The 21,583-nt window shown below is 46.1% G+C and overlaps 1 protein-coding gene across 4 annotated transcripts in view; it reads left to right on the forward strand.

Annotated features, from left to right (window-relative positions):
• Positions 1-21,583, forward strand: part of DAGLA (diacylglycerol lipase alpha) — a 101,323-nt gene that overhangs the window by 28,772 nt on the left and 50,968 nt on the right. Inside the window, exons 2-6 of one of the 4 annotated variants that reach the window (XM_075129270.1) lie at positions 13,408-13,573; positions 16,718-16,856; positions 17,522-17,733; positions 20,670-20,771; positions 21,409-21,547. In XM_075129270.1, coding sequence (XP_074985371.1) covers positions 16,762-16,856; positions 17,522-17,733; positions 20,670-20,771; positions 21,409-21,547 — 548 coding nt within the window. In that variant the 5' untranslated portion in view covers positions 13,408-13,573; positions 16,718-16,761. Of the gene's footprint in view, positions 1-12,725; positions 13,574-16,717; positions 16,857-17,521; positions 17,734-20,669; positions 20,772-21,408; positions 21,548-21,583 lie in introns of those variants that run through there. The other 3 variants (XM_048854181.2, XM_048854182.2, XM_075129271.1) reach the window with 3 other exon arrangements.

Here is a 21,583-nt window from a genome sequence, read left to right on the forward strand (position 1 = left end):
GCTTCCTCTTTAAAACAGAAAAGGTTCCTGTTGAATGCAGCAAATAAAAAGGACAGAGCGATAGCGGAAAAGGGTCACTGCACAGGTCCAAAATACACACACTGCACATGTGTATTTCTACAGTAGACACTAGCAGCTTCTTCTTTGGCATCTCCCCTTCTGAATATAACACTATTGAGTAAGGAAAAAAAATTTCAGGTTGGGGCTGCAACTGTGTTGTGCTTCAGGCCTTTTGCAAAAATTGGGCAGTTCTTGTGCTTTCAGATCCATTTTTGCATATCTTGGAAAGTACAAGAGCACATGCATAAATTGATAGGGTCAGAGAGTTTAAAGCCAGAAGGGGCCACCAGATCATCTAGTCTGACCTCCTGTGTACCACAGGTCGCCAATACCAACCAACACTCGCACATTAAACCCAACAACCAAAATTAGACCAAAATATTACAGCCCACAGAAGAGTAAACTGTTATGTGCCACAGGTGGAGACTAGGAGGGAGCGAGGTGCACCAAGGCCCCTGCAATGCTAGTGAATTGATTAAGTGAGATCTATATACTCAGATAATCCCAGCAAGTGGCCCTCATTTCATGCTGCAGAGGAAGGTGAGAAAACCCCAAGGTCACACTGCCAATCTGAGCTGAAGGGAAATTCCTTCCCAGCCCCCATATATGGTTGGCAGTTAGATCCTGAGCATATGAGCAACAACTAGCTAAGCTGGTGACAGAGAGACTACTCAGTGCCACCTCAGAGCACTGGCCCACCCTGTCCAGTGTGCCATCACCAGCCATGTCTATCCCTGATGCTTCTGAGGAAGGAGACGAAAAAACAAACAAACCCCAGAATACATTGGGAGGAAAATCCCTTCTTGACTCCTTCAGGTGACCAGCTGAAACCCTGAAGCATGCGCTTTAGGAACATAAGACTCAAACTAGAAGGGTTCCCCTAAGGCTGCTGAGCCCTGCCCCACCATCACAAGCAATCCTGTCATGCAGTCCTGCTCATAAATTTATCCATCTCTCTCTTAAAACTAATTAAATTGTTCATAACTATGGGGAGGCTGTTCCAGAACCTCACTCTGATGGTTAGAAACCTTCCTCCAATTCCTGACCTGAATTTGTTCATGGACAGTTTATATCCATTGTTCTTGTGCCAATACTGTCCTTATGGCACTTCATGGAAACATAGGTACAGGTCCAAACGTCCACCCTAGCCTGTACATGCAAACACTCATGCTTATTCATTGTCATGCACGTCTTTCACTAGACAGAGCTCTTGTTACTTTGGCATTTGATCACTGCTTCTTTAATTCAGTAGGGAAAATGTTAAAAGTGAAACTGTACACCTTGTGATGTTATGTGGCCTAGATTAGTCCTGAGCTGAAAGAAGCCCTATCTTGAAAAGCAGTGTTCCTCTGGATTTAAGAAGATCATTCGGTGTGGTGTCTCACAGAATCTTACTGGAAAATTGAATTCCAGCTAGTTTAGATAAGGGACCAGTTACATGGAGTGAAAAGTAGCTGGAAAGTTGTATCCAGGTGGGAAATGATGCAATATATAGAGTTAGGGAGAAGCTTCAAAGGGGGGGAGTGCTGTAAATATTGATGCTGTATTACATTTTATTAATGATGAAGAAGACAAGAATAAATGAAATCTATGTATGGTCCTAAATTGGAATGCATTGCAAACAGCAGGGGGGGCACAGAAATAATAAAGAGGCATCTAAAAAGTCCAGAAATATGGGCAGGAAATAAAATGAGATTCCATCTAGAAAAATGCAGGCTAATACTTCTAAGAATAATCTAGTGCAGGGGAGAAAACTGGAGAGCAGGAATGTGGAGGGAGACTTAGGGGTGACAGTGAACCGCTAATGTAGATATGTGTTTGCAATGCAGTATGGCAGCAAAAAACACTGGGATTTTGCAGAGGAATTATGCCACAGAGAAGCCAGCTGGTAGCCCCTCTTTCAGAGACTGATAATAATAAGATGGCACCTGGGGTCAATGGAAGTTATTCCTATCCTGAAGGATGTCTCTATAATAATATGTAATTGTCCTAGGTTCCTCCTTAGTAGATAATTCGAGAGAATTTCAAGAGCACTTTCAAACAGAAAAAGATTAAGGGAGCTGGAGGGATTGATTTATGAGGAAAGGTTTTAAAAGCTAAGTATGTATTAGCTTGACTAAAAGACAGTGGTGAGGGAAGGGTATGTAACTGTCTTCAAGTATCTTACATAAAAATTAGGAGGGAGAGGAAGTGTTTAGGGTTGTCCGTGGGAAAATAATGGGCTAAAATTGAGCAAAGGACAATTTATATTGAGTGTTAGGAAACATTTCTTAATGATGAGAGTGGACTGGAAGAGCATCCCAAGGAAGTAGTTCAAGCTTGATTGTTTGTCATTTAAAACAAACGTAGAAAGAGAGATCCCAAACTCAGATCCCAGGTAATCTAGGTGCTTTCAGGAAGTAATAAATAGAACAGGTAGGTTTGTCAGAATTAGATGTGTATTTTTTTTTATAATTTTGACAGATAATATTGATGTTTATTTTAAGCATTTTTTATTTATCAACTTAAATTTTCACAGTTGTACAAAATTATGGGTTTTAATCATTTTTATTTTTTAATCAATCTAAATGTTCACAGTTGGGGGGATATTATGGGGGAATGTCAGACAATAATTATTTAAAGACAGTAGATGTTGAGATTCAAAAAGTTAAAGCTTTATAATCATTAAAACACAGATTGTTAACATCACATGTCAAATATACAAAGTAAATATCCTTAAATCAAACTCTAAGTTCTCATACAGCATTTTTCATACATTGCCTATCTGTAGATTTTGATTATTATAGATGCAAATAATTTTGGTTTGTGTGTGTACAGTGAAATGTGTGTTTACTGACATTTACCAGTAAAAATGAAATCCTTCCAAGCCTAACTATAGGAGACAGTCTTGCATTGGTTCTGGGGTATATGGACTAGAAACTAGATGACCTTAATAGGTCTTTTCTGTGTCTAATTTCTAGGAGTCTAAGATGCATGTTCCTCCTCTCCAAAGCAGAGAATGTGAAACAAAGCAACCAGTCTCCATAAGATTCAGCTGGTTTGAGAGATCAGCAGATGACCCATTCGGTGCAAATGTAAAATAACTTTGAGACCAATGAACCAATGTAAGGCCCAGGCATTAAATTATAAATGGAACTATTAGGCCAACATATACTGATCAGAAATAGGATTATGGGGAAATCTTTGAACCTCTGAGCCCAGTGCTCAGCTGAAGTAAATGAGCATAAAAGCATATCCACCATAAGTGTTATAAGAGTATCTGAAGCCACTTTCCAACATAGTTACAGCCTAAAAGGGTTGCAATAGAGTTTGAATCTGTCTTTGATACAAAAAAATCACATTATGGTCCCCAAACTGTGGGGTGTGTGTCCCTAGGGGGGGCGTGGAGGAATGTTCTGGGGGGTATTGTGGGCCTGGGCCAACAGCCAAGGAAGGGAGGGAGGGAGCCACACCCTGCCTCCAGCTCTGCTCCAGCCCCGGTCCCAGCTCTGCACCTGTACCCGTTCCCAGCCTCAGTGCGGCTCTACACTTGGCCAGAGGCCTAGCTGCTGGCCCCCACCACAGCCCGACGGCGGCTCTGTTCCCGGCGAAGGGTAATGCTGGAGTGGGGCCAGGAGTGGAGCCGCACCCAGCTGGGGGCCTGGCTGCTGACCCCCACCAGAGCCCAGCTGCAGCTCTGCTTCTATCCTGGCCTTGGCCCCGTGCCCAGCTCCAGCCCCACCCCCAGCCTCGGCCCCTTACCCCTGTCTGCGTCTTCCCCCTCCCTTCCTGAGCCGCGTCCCTGCTCCTGGCCCTGGCTCTGGCAGGGCATGGACAGGGTAAGGCTGGGGGTCACAACAAAAGTTTGAGGACCACTCTGCTATAGACTATGTCACGCTGTCTGGAACGGTTCACGACCGTTAGTGCCAATCTCAGGGCAGACACCCCAAATGGGTGGTGTGTTCTGTAATTAGATTTCTCCAACCCAGTAACAAATGTGAACTCCCAGATCACTGTAACACTACAACCTTGGAGTCACAGACTCTCCCTTAGGCTCTCCAGTCTATCTTGCCACCCAAGCAAGCTGGACTTAGTGATAAATGGTCACGTACACCAAAAATCACAAAATATTCAGGTTGCTCCCAGTCCCGAGAGACCTGTCACTTACCCCAGATCAATCTGTACTTTAGATCTCACACCAAAGACAACCACTCTAACTAATCCTGTAATAATCTAACTAAAGGTTTACTATCTAGGAAAAAGAAATTAGAGTTATTTACAGGTTAAAGCAAGCAGGCATATGCACATTAGTTATCGTATATGGTTCCTAAAGATGACAACGATGCAGTAATCTATCAGTTCAAAATGTTTTCATGGTAGACTCAGGGGTAACCCTTACAGATCTTTGCCTTACTTTAGAGTCTCTGATCCTGTGAGAGTTCAAACAGCAAGGAGGTGCAAAATTGTCTTGTAACTCTGTTTTATCTTTTACATTTAGTCTTCCAGTCCATGAGACCAGCTTCCTTGCACATAGGATTTCCAAAGCGTAATAGGGCCATTCACCAATCCTTTGTATCATGATGTTCCTTAATGGCCTATTGAATCTTGAAAGGTATTCGTAATGGATGGGGGAGGGGAGAATGATTCCCATGCCTGGGTTCACAAGTTCAGTGCAAACCTTTTCAAACTTATTAAGCAAAACTTACATATTTCTTTATAGCATGGAATAGAGACATTAAAAGTGAGATTAATGCATGCAGCAATTTACAGGCATTTCATAGAGTCTAGAAACATTCTTCTGAGACTAATACCTATTTTAAGCAAAACTAACATATAGGTGAGCTGGTTTGGTTTCCAGGTATGACTTTGTCGGTTCTTCACTCATGCCTACGGCCTTGGCCAGAGCCAGCACTTGGTTTACCAGCGTCAGAGACTACGTAAGGGATTAGCCGGTAGAAGTTCTCAATGTTTTTGGCCTGTGACCAACCGAATGACTGAAAAATCTTCTAGTGACACATCCTATCCCACAGTCCATTGGGAGTGCAAAGGATTTAGCTCACAGGATGAGTTTTCAACCATTTTGTGGGTTGTGGATCAAAAAAGTGGAGGTACTGGTGCTGCAGGGTGGGGGGGCTTTTTTGGGAGAGGCAAGGCTGAGGCTACTGGGTTAAGAGTTACATAAGAAACTGGTGGAGTGAGAAGGACTGTTCTGTGACAGCCAATTGACACTTTGCTGTCCTCCCAGGATTCTCTCTGTCTTCCCACATGTCCCCTCTGAGTCATCCTACCTCAGATCCCCTCTCTCAGTGGTGATGTTGTGGAGGGCTTTCTCTCTCACAACACTATCTTTACAAACACAACCACCAGCCACTTCTCAACCCAGAGATGCTTTCTCTTTCTCCAACACTTGGCCAAGCACGTGGGGGGAACCAGCAGTTCCTCCTTTTTTGGCATGCAGCTGTAAGGAGGGAAGCTGTTCTCGTTGCTGGCTGAGTCTGGGGCTCCCTCTCTGTGCTGTTGAATGGCACTTTCCATAGCTGACCAGCAACCTCAGTGTTGGGAGTTTGGTGAGGGAGGAGCTCTTCTGAGCTTGGCACTGGTCTACTGTTTCCTCACTTGCTTTTCCTGCATCCCTACTATAAGAGGGGTCTGCACACCTATGGACCCTCCTCTCTGGGACCCCTGGTGACACCTGTCAGGTGATCTATGTTTACTTGATCTGCCTCAGCAAAGGAGGCTGCACTTGATGACTTCCTGAGGTCCCTTCTAGCCCTACATTTCTATGATTCCATGATGACGCACAGGATGGAAATCCCACTGGCATGGTTATTTAAGCAGGGAAACAAGGCCACAACTATGTGGAGAACAAGTTGTCATGCTCTGTTTTTGAAAACTGTTTTTGAGCATGGCTATAGTAGCATGGTTCCATACCTACTGGTGGCAAAGCCTTCTCTAGAGGGAGAATTAGTCATAGCTGGGGTATACCAATTATGTGTTCTGATATTTAATTTTTTGCCTTAAAGTGTGCTCTTCTTTTGTTTTGTTTTTCTAAGAGATGATTGATCTGATGACTTTCAGATTTGCCAGTATTGTAGTAAGAAAATAGCCTGTTTAAAGTAAATAAGGCAGTCTAATTGGCACTCAAATATTCTCTTTCATAAGTATCATTTCCTAGTGTAGCCAGCCCTGGCAGACATCACCAAGCCCTTTGTTTTTCTTACTGTAGACAAGTTGAGAGTTGTATAGTTTACAAGCACAAATTAGTATATTTTGAATACACTCTTAGGATAGGTTTCAGAGTAGCAGCTGTGTTAGTCTGTATTCGCAAAAAGAAAAGGAGTACTTGTGGCACCTTAGAGACTCACAAATTTATTTGAGCATAAGCTTTCGTGAGCTACAGCTCACTTCATCAGATGCATTCAGTGGATATTACAACAAAACCACAAACTACCATCTCCAGTGCATGTGTCATGATAAAATTAACAACCTTTGGGCTGATGCCTTTGTCGCATACACACACGGGCTGATTTTCGGACGTAGTGAACACTTGTAGCTCCCATTAACTTCATTTGGGTTTGTGTGCGGTCGGTATATCTGAAAATCTGGTCCATGCTGCATCTGCAAACTCTTACAAGTGTCACACCCTCAATCTTATTTCTTCTCTCAACACTCTCTCCCTATCCTACTCGCAGTGATGGAACCATCAGGCGCTACTATCCCTAAAAGCTGCCTGTTGGCTCATGGCAGGTTGTAGAGCTCTGTGGAGAAGTTTTAGGCCATGTCTACATTACCGAACTTTCAGCGGCACTGCTGCAAGATTACTCGTGTAGCTGCTCTATGCCGATGGGAGAGAGTTCTCCCGTCAATATAATAAAACCGCCTAAATGGTTTGCGGTAGCTATGTCGGTGGGAGAAGGTCTTCCACCAAGATCGCTCTGTGCACACGAGCGCTTATGCCAGAAAAAATTATGTCGCTCTGGGGTGTGTTTTTTTCACACCCCCGAGTGACATAAATTTTGTCAGCATAAGTGGTCGTGTAGACATGGCCGGAGCGAAACCCTGTAATGTCTGGTTTCAGAGTAGCAGCCGTGTTAGTCTGTATTCTCAAAAAGAAAAGGAGTACTTGTGGCACCTTAGAGACTAACAAATTTATTTGAGCATAAGATTTCGTGAGCTACAGCTCACTTCATTGGATGCATCCGATGAAGTGAGCTGTAGCTCACGAAAGCTTATGCTCAAATAAATTTGTTAGTCTCTAAGGTGCCACAAGTACTCCTTTTCTTCCTGTAATGTCTGTCATTTTAAACACAGATTTCTGCAATTACTAGGATGGTCTTTTAGCTCAAGCTTGGAATAATCTGCTCAGATTCTGGTCTTGTAAGCACCAAATGTGGGTGGTTGCAGACGTATTGGCATTGACACAACACCTGTGTGTTGTTTTTAACCAAATTAGTGTCACTAGACTTTGATCATCTTCCAAATGCAATGGTTAGTCTTAACCATATCCAAGGCAGCAGCATTTGTTGGGTTTGTCAAAGTCATTCCTTGGTGAGTAATACATGGAGATGTTTTGTGTTCAGTTATTCTAGTAAATATGAAACTCTGAGATCAATCCGATCCGTTCAAATTAAAGGCAAAAGTCCCAATATTTAAGTGGAAGCAGGACTGGGCCACTGCCAGCAGTTTCCATATTTCACAAAATTTCCTCTTTCCTGGACCTGGGAAGCCAGTCTAGGACTTAGAAACCTGATTAGTTTCTTCACTCCTGGTGATCACTAGCAGGCATATTCTGACTAGTTTGTCACAAACTGCCAGTGATGTGCTGCCAATATTTTAATATGTTGTGTGTGTGCCCCCCTTCCTTGAAAAATGTCCTCCTGGTTCTTTGATAAATCCTTGCACTAGGTGTGTCGACTCATAGAAGGGAGAGTATGGGACTGAGAAATCAACTCATTTGTTTTCCCATTTAGACAAAAATGCTTTCTCATAGCCACAACTGAAAAAATGTTCTCTTGCATGGAGTCATGTGGTGCATTCTGCTAAGGATAGGAGTCCTGGGGACAAATCCTGTTGCTCAGGGATAGTTTGGCAGTATCCAGAGAGAGGGTGCCTTCAGAGACAGAGAAATCATTCCAACTTCTCTTTAATTTGGTTGATCCTCCATCACTGCTGATTGTAAAGGTCTGGGAGGGAAGAGCAATATTGCAATTAGCAAAAGTGTAGTTAGCTAGGAAATTGATTGTCTCCATTTAGAACTCCCTCCGATCCCTGGACCAAAACCACCATAAGTTGTAACATAGTCTACAACAGTGTCATGTGAACGCCTGTTCTCACTTTCAGTTGACATTGTAAATAAGAAACGGGCAGCATTACCTCCTGTAAATGTAAACAAACTTGTTTGTCTTAGCGATTGGCTGAACAAGAAGTAGGACTGAGTGGACTTGTAGACTCTAAAGTTTTACATTGTTTTGTTTTTGAGTGCAGCTATGTAACAAAAAAAATCTACATTTGTAAGTTGCACTTTCATGATAAAGAGATTGCAGGACAGTACTTGTATGAAGTGAATTGAAAAATACAATTTCTTTTGTTTATCATTTTTACAGTGCAAATATTTGTAATAAAAATAATATAAAGTGAGCACTATACACTTTGTATTCTGTGTTGTAACTGAAATCTAGATATTTGAAAATGTAGAAAAACATCCCAAAATATTTAATAAATTTCAATTGGTATCCTATTGTTTAACAGTGCAATTAATCACGATTAATTTTTTGAGTTAATTGCGCAAGTTAACTGCGATTAATTGGCTGCCCTAGTTTATTCTCATGAGGGAAAGGGGGCCTTCTAGGGGAGACTGATGGAGACTTTTGAAATTCCAAAAGGGGTCAATAAAGTCAGTAAAGCTGCTGGAGCATTCAGCTATGTAGAAAACATTACCTCGACTTGAGGAAATAGGGAACTTGGGAGAGCTACTTTGCACTAAGGGACCAAGGGGATGATTTAAGTGTGGACAATGGCAGTGCCCAGAAGACACCTTGATTTGTGTCTGCAGCACAATGAGGCCTGGGAAAAGGACTTTGTGAGAAAGCAGAAGGCAGGAATAAGATAAACTGGAGATGGGGCAATACGTTGGGCCAGCTAGTTGGTCTTTTCTAGCTCCTAACCATATCTTTTGTTTTTGTGGCCTACGTCATTCCACTTCCAGGAGTGAGATCTTGCCAGATCTCATAAGTTAAGCAGTATTTGATCTGGAGATAAATGCTTGTTCCTTGGGGCTTGCAGGTCAATTTGATTTCCAGAATTTACTTTGGGTATCTGTGTCATTAGTTAGTGATGCTGCACTAGACATAAGCACATTATTATAGTGTTATTAATAAACTAGGTTGGGTTGTGGTGTAATGGCTTTGTCTTGGGCCACATACGTCTGAAATCCGCCAACCCTAGGAGTCTTGACCTAAAGAGGCTTCTTGAGCCTTTCCCTTCTCAACTGGGGAACAGAGGCCTGGTCTACAACCAGAACTTAGATTGACCTAGCTCCATCGCTCAGGGCTGTGAAAAATGTCATGCCCTGAGGAGTATAGTTAGGTTGACCTAACCTCTGGTGTAGATGCAGCAAGGTCAACAGAAGAATTCTTCAGTCCACCTAGCTACTGCCTCTTGGAGAGGATTACCTCAGGAGGTCATCTAGTCCAATCCCCTGCTCAAAGCAGGACCAACACCAACTAAATCATCCCCGACAAAGCCCTGGCTGAGGTGCTTTGAGCAGGGGGTTGGACTAGATGACCTCCTGAGGTCCCTTCCAACGCTGATATTCTATGATTCTACGATTACCTACATCAACAGAAAAACCCTTTCCATTGGTGTAGGAAGTGTCTGCACTACTACGCGACAGCAGCACAGCTGCAGTGCCATAGCTGTGCTGCTGTAGCAGCTGTAGTGTAGACACACCCTTAGTCTTGTCTCTCTTCTGTTTGCTTCATTTCATTTTCCCTCTCGTGTCTCCCAGCATAAAGGAACTGGAGAAGTATAAGGGAGAACCTTTAAAATCAGGTGTGAAGTTGGAACTTGTGATAAATTCCAATATTAAAGTCCCCATCAATTTACCCATTACTCCCTACCCCATATTCAGGAACCCATGTCTTTGGGAGCTTTAGATCTAAATAAAATGAGGTGGATTTTTTTTTATTCCTAATAACTGTTTACATCAGTAACGGGCTCATTCTCCAAACGCTCCACCAACACGCACACCAGCTCCTCTTATGGGAAGCAGAGAGGTTCTTCCGGCGGTTGCTGTGGGCTTCCATCAAGAGATATATAGTCTTCTACCAGTAAAACACAGCCCTGCCCTCCTAGAGTATCAAGGAAATTCAGTCTCCCTGTTTATTCAGCCTTTAGCTTCTCTCCCATGCTGCTTCCAGGTTGGGACCCAGCCCTGTCTTGGAGACACATTCTACTTCTGGGATGAAAGGGGAATTTACTTTCTCATTATTCTGGGGTTCATCCCTTGCTGTTTTACCAATGCTGCTTGGAGGTACTACTAATGCTTACATTTGTCATGGGCAAATTGTGCAGGGGAGTGATCTGGGAATGCAGCCGTTCTGTTCAATGGACACTAGCATGCCTTCAGAGTGCCCACTGTGAACCTCACACGAGATTCAGCAGGAAGAGATGTTTCTTTGTAAGTGTGCAGCCATAGGCAAGAAAGCACCTCCCCACCAACCTTAAGACATTTCCTAAAGATGAAATCACATCCCCCCCAGTGGAAGAACAGTTCCCAGATTGTGAGGATCCAGACTCTGAAGCAGAAAGAGCTCCATTTAGGGGCTTTAAAAATAACCGATTGAAGACTGATCATGTTTTGTACAAGTTCTAATTGCCGATTTCCGCTGGAGTCCAGTACAAGTACGTGCGTGTAGTCTGGTGTATTCGCAGGAACAGGGAGGGGCTCTGTGTGCGGCATTTGTGGTCACACAGCCCGTGAGTTACGGGGCATGTACCATATCTGGCACACTTGCATGGTCGGGGGAGTGCAAGTCCCAGGAGAACACTCTGGTGGAGCTGGAAACCTGTCCAGTGGTGATGTGGCTTGTTGGGATGTGTGGTAGTGGGCTTTAATCCTGTGAACGCTCAGGGTATAGCGAGAGTGGTGGAACCCCTCATTGGCTTTTGGGCACCAGAGATAGACTTGTTTGGCTGCTTTCAACTGCTGGTACACTTTTAATTATTTTCTTCAGTACAATACAACTTTTGTGGCATCTGTATAAAATACACAAACAACCTTAACCGATTTAACAGAGTTAAATAATTTCAAAAGGGGAGAGAAATAAAAGTGTACAGGCAAGGGACAATAGGATTCCATCTGAGAGGCGAAGAGATATAAGATGCCACAGAGAAGGTTCTTACAGCTACAGTGGTCAGACTGCATGGCAGGATAGAGAAGAGGTCAAGGCTAGATGAAAAGTGGAGGCAGAGAGAAGGTTTTGAAGTCACCTAAAGCATGTCCTGGGATGGTTTTAAGAACACTGAGGACAGTTTTGAACCTAACCTTGAAATGAGTGGGGAGATGATGGAGTATTTTGGGGTGAATGTGCTCATTCATCTGTGAGTGTGTGAGAGAAGATGGCAGCAGCATTTTACACATGCCAGAGTCTCTGGAGCCAGGATCACAAGGAAAGGAGTTTCTGTAGTCACAGGCAGAGGAATGAAGGCCTAGCTGAGGATTTCAGAACGCAATTGTTTTCTCTCTTTTGGGTTTTCCGTTAAACGCTGCGAGCCCCTCCTGGAGCTGGGGTTGGGGAGATGGGTTGACGGCGGGGGTGGGGGTGGGGTTACAAGTGTGTCACATGGATGAGGTTGGTAAGGGATGGTTTTCAGTGCCTGTGTTATGCCACACTCAGCCTGCTATCTCATGCACGGATGGAGATGGCGAATGCCTCGGGACTGCAGATTCACTAAATCTCAGGGCCTCTCTACGGACGTTCCCTAGCAAGACTCTCTCTTTCCAGCACGCCTGTTTGAGCCTTAAGAAACTGTTGGTGCCACAGGGAAACCAGAGTTTGGTCACTTGAGGGCTTCCTGCTTCTGTTTCCCAGGAGAGGGCAGATTAGTTGGGGATTGGTCCTGCTTTGAGCAGGGGGTTGGACTAGATGACCTCCTGAGGTTCCTTCCAACCCTGATATTCTATGATTCTGTGACATGGGGTTGAGTGGAGAGCTGATAGCAGGTCGGCAGTTTCAGGATTATACAGGTGGTATACGTGAGAGTAAGCCCATTGCCTGTGTGGATTGGTGGTGGGGGGCGGGGGGGAGTTTCAGATGGGGGATTACTATAGGCTGCTGTGTCAGAGACTGTGTGGGTATAGGTGTTGTGCCTTGGGTGTCTGCATGTGAGGGTGTGAGCGTGACAGCTCATTCCTCTGTGGATTTGGCTAGTGGGGAGTGGGTGATCTCTTGGGTTGGTTTGTCAGGGGCTGTGTGGATGCAGGTGGTGTCTAATGTCTAATGGGATATGTGTGAACCTATTTCCTTAGATTGCAGCTGTGTTCAGCTCATGTATTTACTTGTATACCTTCTTCTGTGGTTAATGTCAGACACATGAGGATGTTGGATTAAACTAAATCTAGGTTTAGCTGGAATCTTGTCTCGCTGTAGCATGTCTCTCTCTCTTGCTCTTTTCTCTAAGCCTTCACCCAACAGCTTTCTCTACCCCTCCCCCATGTCCTGCCATACCCTAGAGAGCATGTCACAGGGAATTAAGGGCTAACAAGGCCTGGGAGAGGCTGTTCCTTTTGAACAGTCCCTCCTTTCTCTGACCAGGAGGGTGGCCCCTCCTGGCTGCCCCTTTCATGTCCTGTCCCCGCCTCCCCTCTGCATTCAGCGAATGCCAGGGGATAGAGTAGTGTCCCACAGCCTTTCTGAGCTTTCCTCCAGCAGCACCGACTCTGATGCCATCCACTGCAGGGGAAGGGGGGTTCCTGCAGGCAGCCAAGCTCCAGGTCATTCCCAAAGGATCTCTGCAGCAAGCTGAATCTTTTCTGTTTCCCTGTGGCAGAGGGGAGGCGGTTTCCGTGCTGCTGCACTTGCTGGCTGAGAGCTCCCTCCTCTCTCCATCTCTCTGTGTGTTTCTCTCCCCATGACTCTGACAGCATCTCATGCTCTCGCTTTCAATCCTTCTTCCCACAATTCACACACAATCTCCTCAGAACAGGGATGATGTCACTTCCTTCTAGAGTGTGTGGAGGGGTGTGTGCGAAGGGGGGGAAGTCACGACCCCGGCTCATTCGCTCCAAGCAGCCCCAGTTGAATAAATGAGGTTTCCGTCTTGGAGGGAGGGAAGTGCTCTGAAGATGATGCCTGGCTTCCTTGGCAGACAGTCATCAAGCTGTCCTTTCCTCTTCTGACTGGGATTTTCAATGGCTGCATGAAGAGTTCGTGGTTTCCTCCTTCACTCGTGATGTCTGTCTCCGTGGACGTGAACTTTCCCTGAAACACCCCCTCGGGAGAGAAGAATGTGCTTCTGCTGGACCACTTGCCATGTAAGCGTTTCCGATTCCCATAGATCTAACTCTGGCCTGAAGGGTCAGGGTCCTGGGGCTCCTCGCACTGAGCACTTGTGCATGCATGTGCTTTCCCCCTAGGCGGGGCTAAGGGTCCCAGGGCTTCTCACACTCAGTGCTCTCTCAATCTCTGACCCTGGTTTTAGGCTGCTGGGCTTCCTTGTATCGTAAGTGCTTTTGCGTGCTGTAACCTGGGGAGCAAAGTCTGGGGCTCCTTGCACTCGGAGCAGTCTCTAACCCACTGTTTTAAGGTTCCAAGGCTCTTTTGCAATCAGTCCTCCGACTCTTCTCCTCCTTCCCCAGTCCCCTGCTAGGTTCATGTCTTCAGGCCTCCTCAAATATAACTCTTTGGCTGCATCCCAGGGTTCCAGATTCCAGGACTCCTCCCCCTGAGAGCACTATTTCTATCTTGCTGTAAGTCAGGTATGATAGTAACAGGCCTTCTCTCACTCTCTCTTTTGCTGTTTGTAACACAAGGGGTAGGACCCCTGGCTTCCTGGTTTAGATTTCACACAGACAATCATTAGAAATTAATTGCACTCTGTCTACCTCTGGTTTCCATGTTATGTGTAGGGTCTTCGTAAAAGAGAGGACTAGCAGCATCAGTCCCACAGTATTTATCATGTTCAATAATGAAAGGTTGGATACCCCATTCCAAGCCTACCTGTTGCTTTTCATCAGGAATCTACCCTAGGGCTCATTTTTTTCTGTAAGATATCACTGCTTAAACTGGTAGTAGGCAGGAAAGTCTGCAAAGTACAACTGCATGTACGGCTAGGTGCAGAAAAATGGTGGAATATACATTGATGGGGTACACTAGTAAACCAGGGAATGCTGGGATTGTCTGCATGGATAAAGAGCAGTTACAGGGAGGGAAAGGCTGGGAGGTACCACTGTGTTCATGGGCAAGGAGCAACAGTGTGTAAGAGCAAGGTAAAAAGTATCTCTGTGTGCACTGATTTAGGGTAGCAGTATTCATGGTAAAGCTGGAAAGTACCACCATGTACCAGTGGTAGATGGTGGGGTTATTCATGATCAGGCTAGAAAGTATTGCCATATGGCCAGTGGAGTGAGCAGTTTGAAATGTACGAAGTGCGCTAACAAGTGTGTGCTAGGGGAGTGTGAATCCAAATGGTGTGTAGTTTTTTCATGTTGTTTTTTGTTCTGCTGAGCATGGAATACAGTGTTGCCTTTACTGAAGTGAGTAACAGGCTGGAAGTGTGTCAGCATGTTAATTGTGGCATTTCCTGAAAAGTGTTAGAGGTGTGTGTGTAGTCACTTCTGCTGCGTGACAGCATGTGTAGGAGAGCAAATCCAACTGGACCAGGGTGACAGCAATTGGCAGTGGACATGGGACAAGAAATGCTGCCCAGTTCTGGGATGAGCTGCAGTTCTTGTGTGCAGATTAGAGAGCAGAAACATAATTGACAGGTACAAGATGCCAGATCATGTGACCTGCTGTAACATCAGGCGTTCTAATAATATAGCTGTGTGGTGCTGCTAGGGCAGTTCGTGGGGCCTGTCATAAGCTGCAAATGTTTTTGTGGTTTGAAGATTCTAGTTAATTTAAATGTGATAACTCATCAAGTCATTTTATCCAGAGTATTTGAACTGGATTTTGAGATTTAATGTGAAAGAGTTACGATCAGTTTTGAGTTAGGAATGGGACCTGGCAGATTAGTGTAGTAGTTTGTGCCCTCTGAAATCCTGATGCAAATCCTGATTATATCACAAGTAATAGAAATTAGATGTTTTTATTTTTGCCTCTGGGACGCTTGACTGGGTTATCCTGCTTGGCAGTACTTCTCAGAGACAGCACTGGACTCGCACATTTGCTGTAATTTGGGATTGAGGTGCACTGTCTCCAGTGTCTGGGTGTGAAGGAGTAGGATTAGAATAGCAGGCGGTACTGCAGATTAAGGTTGAGGTGCATGGGCAGACTCTGTAATAGCATAGGAAGCTGCAGGTCAGCCTTGAAGTGCTTTGACAAAGCTGAGGGTGAAGGCAAGACTGGAATTGCCAAGGATTCTGTAACATCACCATGGATGTACACTGGCAGAGCACAGTGGGTTGCTGGTGGAAGCCAGAAGTGGAATAGCCTGAGATGCTGCAGGTCCGGATAGAAATACATTAACAAAGCCAAGCAGAGGTCTTACAACTGGTGTTGCAGGTCGCTATTGAGGTGCATCTTCAGACTGAAATAGCAGGGGGTGCTGCAGAGCAGGATTGAGGGTCTTTGGCAGAGCTGTGTAAGGGGTAACCTTGGACTAGAATAGCGGGGCAATTGTTGCAGGGCAGGATTGAGGTGCAGAGCTGCATATGCAGGGGAGCTTTGTATAACCCCTGACTGCTGTTGCCAGTGCTAATTAAGGATTATCAGGTTGAAAAACTAATAAATAAAAGAGAGAGAAAGGGAGAGAAGCAATTGTCCCTTAGGTCTCCAATGATTTAATGCATACAGGAGGCAAAGTGAGGGCAGAGCAAACGGGGCTTCTAAACAGTCTGCAGTTAAGATTGAGATCTCCTTGGACGCTGCTTCCTTAGCTCTGGCACACCATGGAGGCTGTAGGGTGCACACCCCCAAGAGATGGGAAGGAAATGTACAGCTCTCCAGGTGGTGTGTGAGGGCCAAGTGTTAATGGATGCTTTGGAGCACCTGGCCAGCTGAGAGGAAGGTATTGTGAGGAAGCTTTTGAGAGAAGCACCTGGTGGCAGATGTGTGGGAGAACACGGTAATAGCGAGCTGTACAGAGTTTAGGCTGGCACAACCTGTCGTAGGTGCCCAGCAGGGATCACTTACAAACACAGAGCTCTGTAACAGGATTCCAACTCATCGTGTTCGAGTGAGGGTTAATTACATTCAGCATGAGCTACACACCTGTTTAAGCTAATGCTTCCCACGATCTTTGACTGCCTTTCTCTCTCCCCGCCTCCCCACCTTGAGTTTGGTATGCCTACCCCTCTTCGTCTGCTGGTGATGGCTGGAGGAAATATGATGCTGTCATGGGAGTGGGATGGAAAGGACTCTCAGACAGGACCCTCTCCTTGGTGTGTGGCAGATGGAGGGGTGCACTGAGGAACTGGAGGGGACCTGCATCCTTCATTCCTGCTTTCCTGTTTCAGGAGATGAGCATCGTGCCTGCTGAGCCTCCTCAGACCCGCTAGCCATGCCAGGGATTGTGGTGTTCCGCCGTCGCTGGTCTGTGGGCAGCGATGACCTCGTTTTGCCAGCCATCTTCCTCTTCCTCCTTCACACCACCTGGTAAGTGAAGAGCACAGATGCTCAGGAGAAGGCTGCTCTGCAGCAACTCATGACTTCCTTTTGCTACTCCCATCTCCAGTGGCTGGAGTTCTCTTCAGTTCCCCTGTATAGCGCAGGAAGATTGTATTGGACACTTATGACTGGTACCAAATTGTTCTGAACTTCTGGTCCCTCTTGCTTTCCCCTTTCCTTGGATCAGTGCTATTCAAAGCCCTTGTCCCACTTTCACAGGGGAAGCCTCTGTTAGAAGCCTGGTGCCTGTAACTCCAGATACATCCCCACCCTTTATCCTGAGTCGTCTATTGAAATTTGGGGTTGTGCTTCTTTAGGGGGGCCCACAAGACAGAGATTTGAGTGTGGTGCCTCTGGTGTGTCCCAGGGGATATCTCAGAACTGCCAAATAGATGCAGGATACCAAGGTGAGATCTGGGCAGCATGTCTCCCAGCAGCTGGGAAAGAGAATTCAGGACCAAATTAATATAGAGATGATCTATAGGTGAGTGGGAGAACTAGCAGGAAATGTACAGGCCATCTAGGGTTCCTTCTTTTAGTCCTAAGGATAAAAAACCTGGCTGTGAGGAGACTCTAGCTGAGGGAATATTACCAGATGCTGGGCTGCTTTGCTTGGTGTTGCCACTGGTAAATAGTTGGCTTGTGCATGGCAGGTTTGTGATCCTTTCCGTGGTGCTCTTCGGGCTGGCGTACAATCCCAACGAGACCTGTTCCCTTAACCTGGTGGACCATGGCAGAGGCTACCTGGGCATCCTGCTCAGCTGCATGATCGCAGAGGTGGCAATCATCTGGCTCAGCATGCGTGGCAGCATCCTGTACACAGAGCCCCGGGACTCGATGCAGTATGTGCTCTATGTCAGACTGGGTAAGAGGCAGCAGCATAGGGCCTTCTAACCATTTACCCTCCACTCTGCCATCTGTCACTCTCAGAAGACTTTTCCTCCCTACACCCTGACAAATACACAGCCCCTAAGAGACACCTAGATAGCCACTCTTCTGTGACATGCACATGAATAGCTATGGAGCTCTTCTGGAATGGGTACACAACCCCCTGTCCTCCCATACATACCTTCACCCGCCACCCAAAACACCCTCCCAGCAAACCTTTCATTCATCCTCCCCTCTCTGTGACACCGTGTACACCCCATCCCTACAACAAATACATTCATCCTTCTTCCTGCAATACAATTGTACACTTACTTTGTGACGCATTTACACCTTTGCCCCCTCTTTCGCAACAAGGTTTCCAATAACACAAGTATATGCCTCAGTACAACACGTGCCTGTCACCCAGCCTTCACCCACCGACTTAAAGGCCACCTCTCAATACGCATACCCATCTAGCAGTGTGCACGTACATAACCCACCTCCATATAGATAACTATATTTACTGGATGCCTCCCCTCCTCCTGAGATGTGCATACAGACCTCTTTTCCTCCTAAGACCTTTCCCCCTGTCACCCATCCTGAGCTCCTCAGAGTCATACCAGAAAGGGGAACAGACACTGGTCTCTTGTGCAGGTGTTGGGATATCCCAACACAAGGTTTCTCACTCTATCCTTCCATTCATCCCACAAGGTATGGAAATGTATTTAGGCCACCACATCTTTTCCCTGGGGGAAGTATTTTTATAAGGAGTCTGGTGGAGAAATCTTTTGGGTAGACAAGGAGTTGTGCCCATTTTAAACATGAGGGCAGGGCAGCCTGTTGCCTGTCCTTGTTTTGCTGGCTTCTTTCCACTTAGGACTTATCAAAAGCCCAGCATCCTCTCTTGAAAGCTCTCTCCATATGGGAGGCAGTTCCGTCTTTGCTGAGTGCTAAGTGCAAACCATTAACGAGCAAAGCAAACAAATCTTCCTCTCTCCATTTCTCCCAGACACTGTGGAGTCTCCCAAGGGAAAGGAGCGGAGCCTGGCAGTTTGAGACTGACTGTATTAAATCAAGGTTGAGTGGAAGGGGCAGAAAAAGGGAAAAACCAAGTGAGAGATCTCTTTCCCCCACACCAGCTCCCTGCGAAGTCACCAAGCCCTTTAATACCATATATGCACTGGACTTATTCCGTATTAGGGAACTATACTGAAACTGAGTCTTGGGCTTGTCTGTGTTTAATTTCCAAAATTTCTCACTGTTGCTACCACAGTTTCATCAGTTCCTCTGGTATTAGCTGTGTGGGTGTTGCCACTAGTGTAGTCAAGGCCCCTGTGTCTCTGCCCCCAGAAGTCTTGTCTATGCTAATGCTCCCATGGATGGAGCTGATGTGATGGTAGCAATGGTAGGAATTTGTGGGGGAAAGAGCCAGTGAACACAAGGCCTAGTGCACAGTTTTTAAACATGCCACTGGCTGGCCAAACAGCATGAGAAAGTGTTTGCTGGAAGTGTATTTAAACCAGGCTCAGTAGGATGGTGCAAGCCCATGGCCCTAGAGATGACAGGAGTGTGAGTGCCTGACAGGTCTGCAATTAATCGAAGAAACAGCAGATCAATGTCTTGGGCAGGTGCCTGTGTCTCAGTTGAGGGAAACAACTCCAGTGGCTGAGATGTACCAACTGGTGAGGGAAGTAGTACCCAAAGTGCTCAAGGAAGACAGAGGGTTCTGGCCTTAAAGAAGTGGCAGCATGTGACTAGAACAGACCTTGAGTCTGCCAGAGCATCCCCTGCTCCTGGAGCTGGCAGAGTTGAGGGGGTATAATCCCTACCCCAAATCTGGTAGAGCCCAAGGGAGGTGAGCACGCCACATTCTCTCTCAAGTCTGCCAAAGCTAGTTGGGAACAGACCCCGCGTTACACATACATCCTCCTAGGTTTGCTAGAGCCCATGGAAAATTAACCCCGCCCTATATGCCCCTTTCTGAACCTGCCAGATGCAGGAGGGATTATCTGTGTCCCGAGGCTGCCAGGCTTGGGGGCTTAACTTCCTCTGCCCTTCTCGCACGCTGTGAGTCTGCTAGATGGTCCAGTGGCTAGGATGCAAACTTGGAACTTGGAAGACCTGGCTTCAGTTCTCTGCTGTACTACAGACTTCCTGTGTGAGCTTGGGCATGTCAGTTAGCTTCTGTGCCTCAGTTCCCCACCTGTAAAATGGGGATAATAGCATTTCCCTATGCCACAGTGGTGTAGTGAGGATAAATACACTGAAGATTGTGCGGTGCTCAGATACTGTGATAACGGGGGCTATATAAGTACCTAAAATAGATAAATTCCCTTCCACACACACCAGATTTGCCAGAATGTACAAGGTGGGATTAATCACATATACAAACCCTCCTAAATTTGCCTAAGGGAATTAACCTCTCCCTTCCAAATCAGGCAGGCCGTGTATCATGGGGAGGCAGATGCATGGTTACACAGTGGTACATTATGTAGGAGAGTCTCTGTGCATTGGAGTGGGGGTGCGGGAAAAGACAAGGTGGGGTATGACTGTGTGTCTGAATCAAGCCGGGTGTTGCAGCTGTGTGTATGTACAGTCAGGGTGTAACATAGGGGTAGGGGCCGTTGAGGAGCTAGTGGATCTCTGTACTTATTCCTTGAGGATGAACTCGGAAAGCACCGTGGCCAAAATCTGTTTTGTGCTGCTCTCCTGCTGGAGAGCAGTGCCTATTCTAGTGGGGCATGAACCAGCCACTGGTTAGAGTTCATTTAGCATTAGGAACTGGGATTTCTCTCTTGGCATGAGGCTGCTGATATGAGATACAGGTGGGATTGACAGAGCTGGGGCTAGGAGGATGCCCACCTTTCTGGGGAGAAGCAGTGCTTAACTGTTAGAAATTTGCTGCTATTGCGCTCTGTGTTCCTATTGTTTCAGCCATCCTGGTGATCGAGTTTGTGTACGCTATTGTGGGCATCGTTTGGTTAACACAGTACTACTCCTCCTGCAATGACCTCACTGCCAAGAGTGTCACCTTGGGTATGTATTCGGGTGTCCTGAATGTAGTGCTCAGTTAGTGCATTCATGTGCTCTTGTGCACGTAGGGGGTGCTCCTTATTGGGGAGTTACTCCATACATGGGGAGGTACCCCTGGGAATGGATTGAAATACAGTCACTGTGAATATAGTGCTTGCTGTCTGGCTATGTTACTGCACAGAGCAGGCATTGTATTCATATGTTTGAGCTGTCTCCAGAGGGACAGGAATCCAAGTTCCCAGCATTGGGTCTGGTGGGTGAATCTGAAGGACACTGTTCTTTACAATTTGTTCTGCAGAGACTTAACTAGTTACCCAGATTTCTTTTCAGGATCTCAGCTAGTCTTAATGGGGTCCTGACATATGTCCTGGAATCCTTCTAGGTATTGAACAGATATTTAGGTGTCTCCCTCTGTGTGGGTAACCTCCAAGCAAGAATCCTGAGGCTGGAGAACCCAGCTGTGATCAGAGACCCTCCCAAAGGAATTCTCTGCAAGAGTGAGATGGTTAATGCCATCTCTTTGCTCGCTTTGCAGAAATGGAAAGATGAACTGGTATGCACACAAGAGATTAGGGTGGATGAGCCATTGCTGTGGCTCCAGGACAGACCCCCCGACTTTCCCCTTCTTCTCTCTCTACAGGAATGGTCGTCTGCAACTGGGTCGTCATTCTGAGTGTCTGCATCACTGTTCTGTGTGTCTTTGACCCGACGGGACGGACCTTTGTCAAACTGCGAGCCACAAAGAGGAGACAGCGCAACCTGAGGACGTACAACCTGCGGTAAGGAAGCAGGGCACAGTTCTCCAGAAAGAGGAG

Source organism: Caretta caretta, chromosome 6 (assembly GCF_965140235.1).
Source record: "Caretta caretta isolate rCarCar2 chromosome 6, rCarCar1.hap1, whole genome shotgun sequence".
NCBI classification, from domain to species: Eukaryota; Metazoa; Chordata; order Testudines; family Cheloniidae; genus Caretta; species Caretta caretta.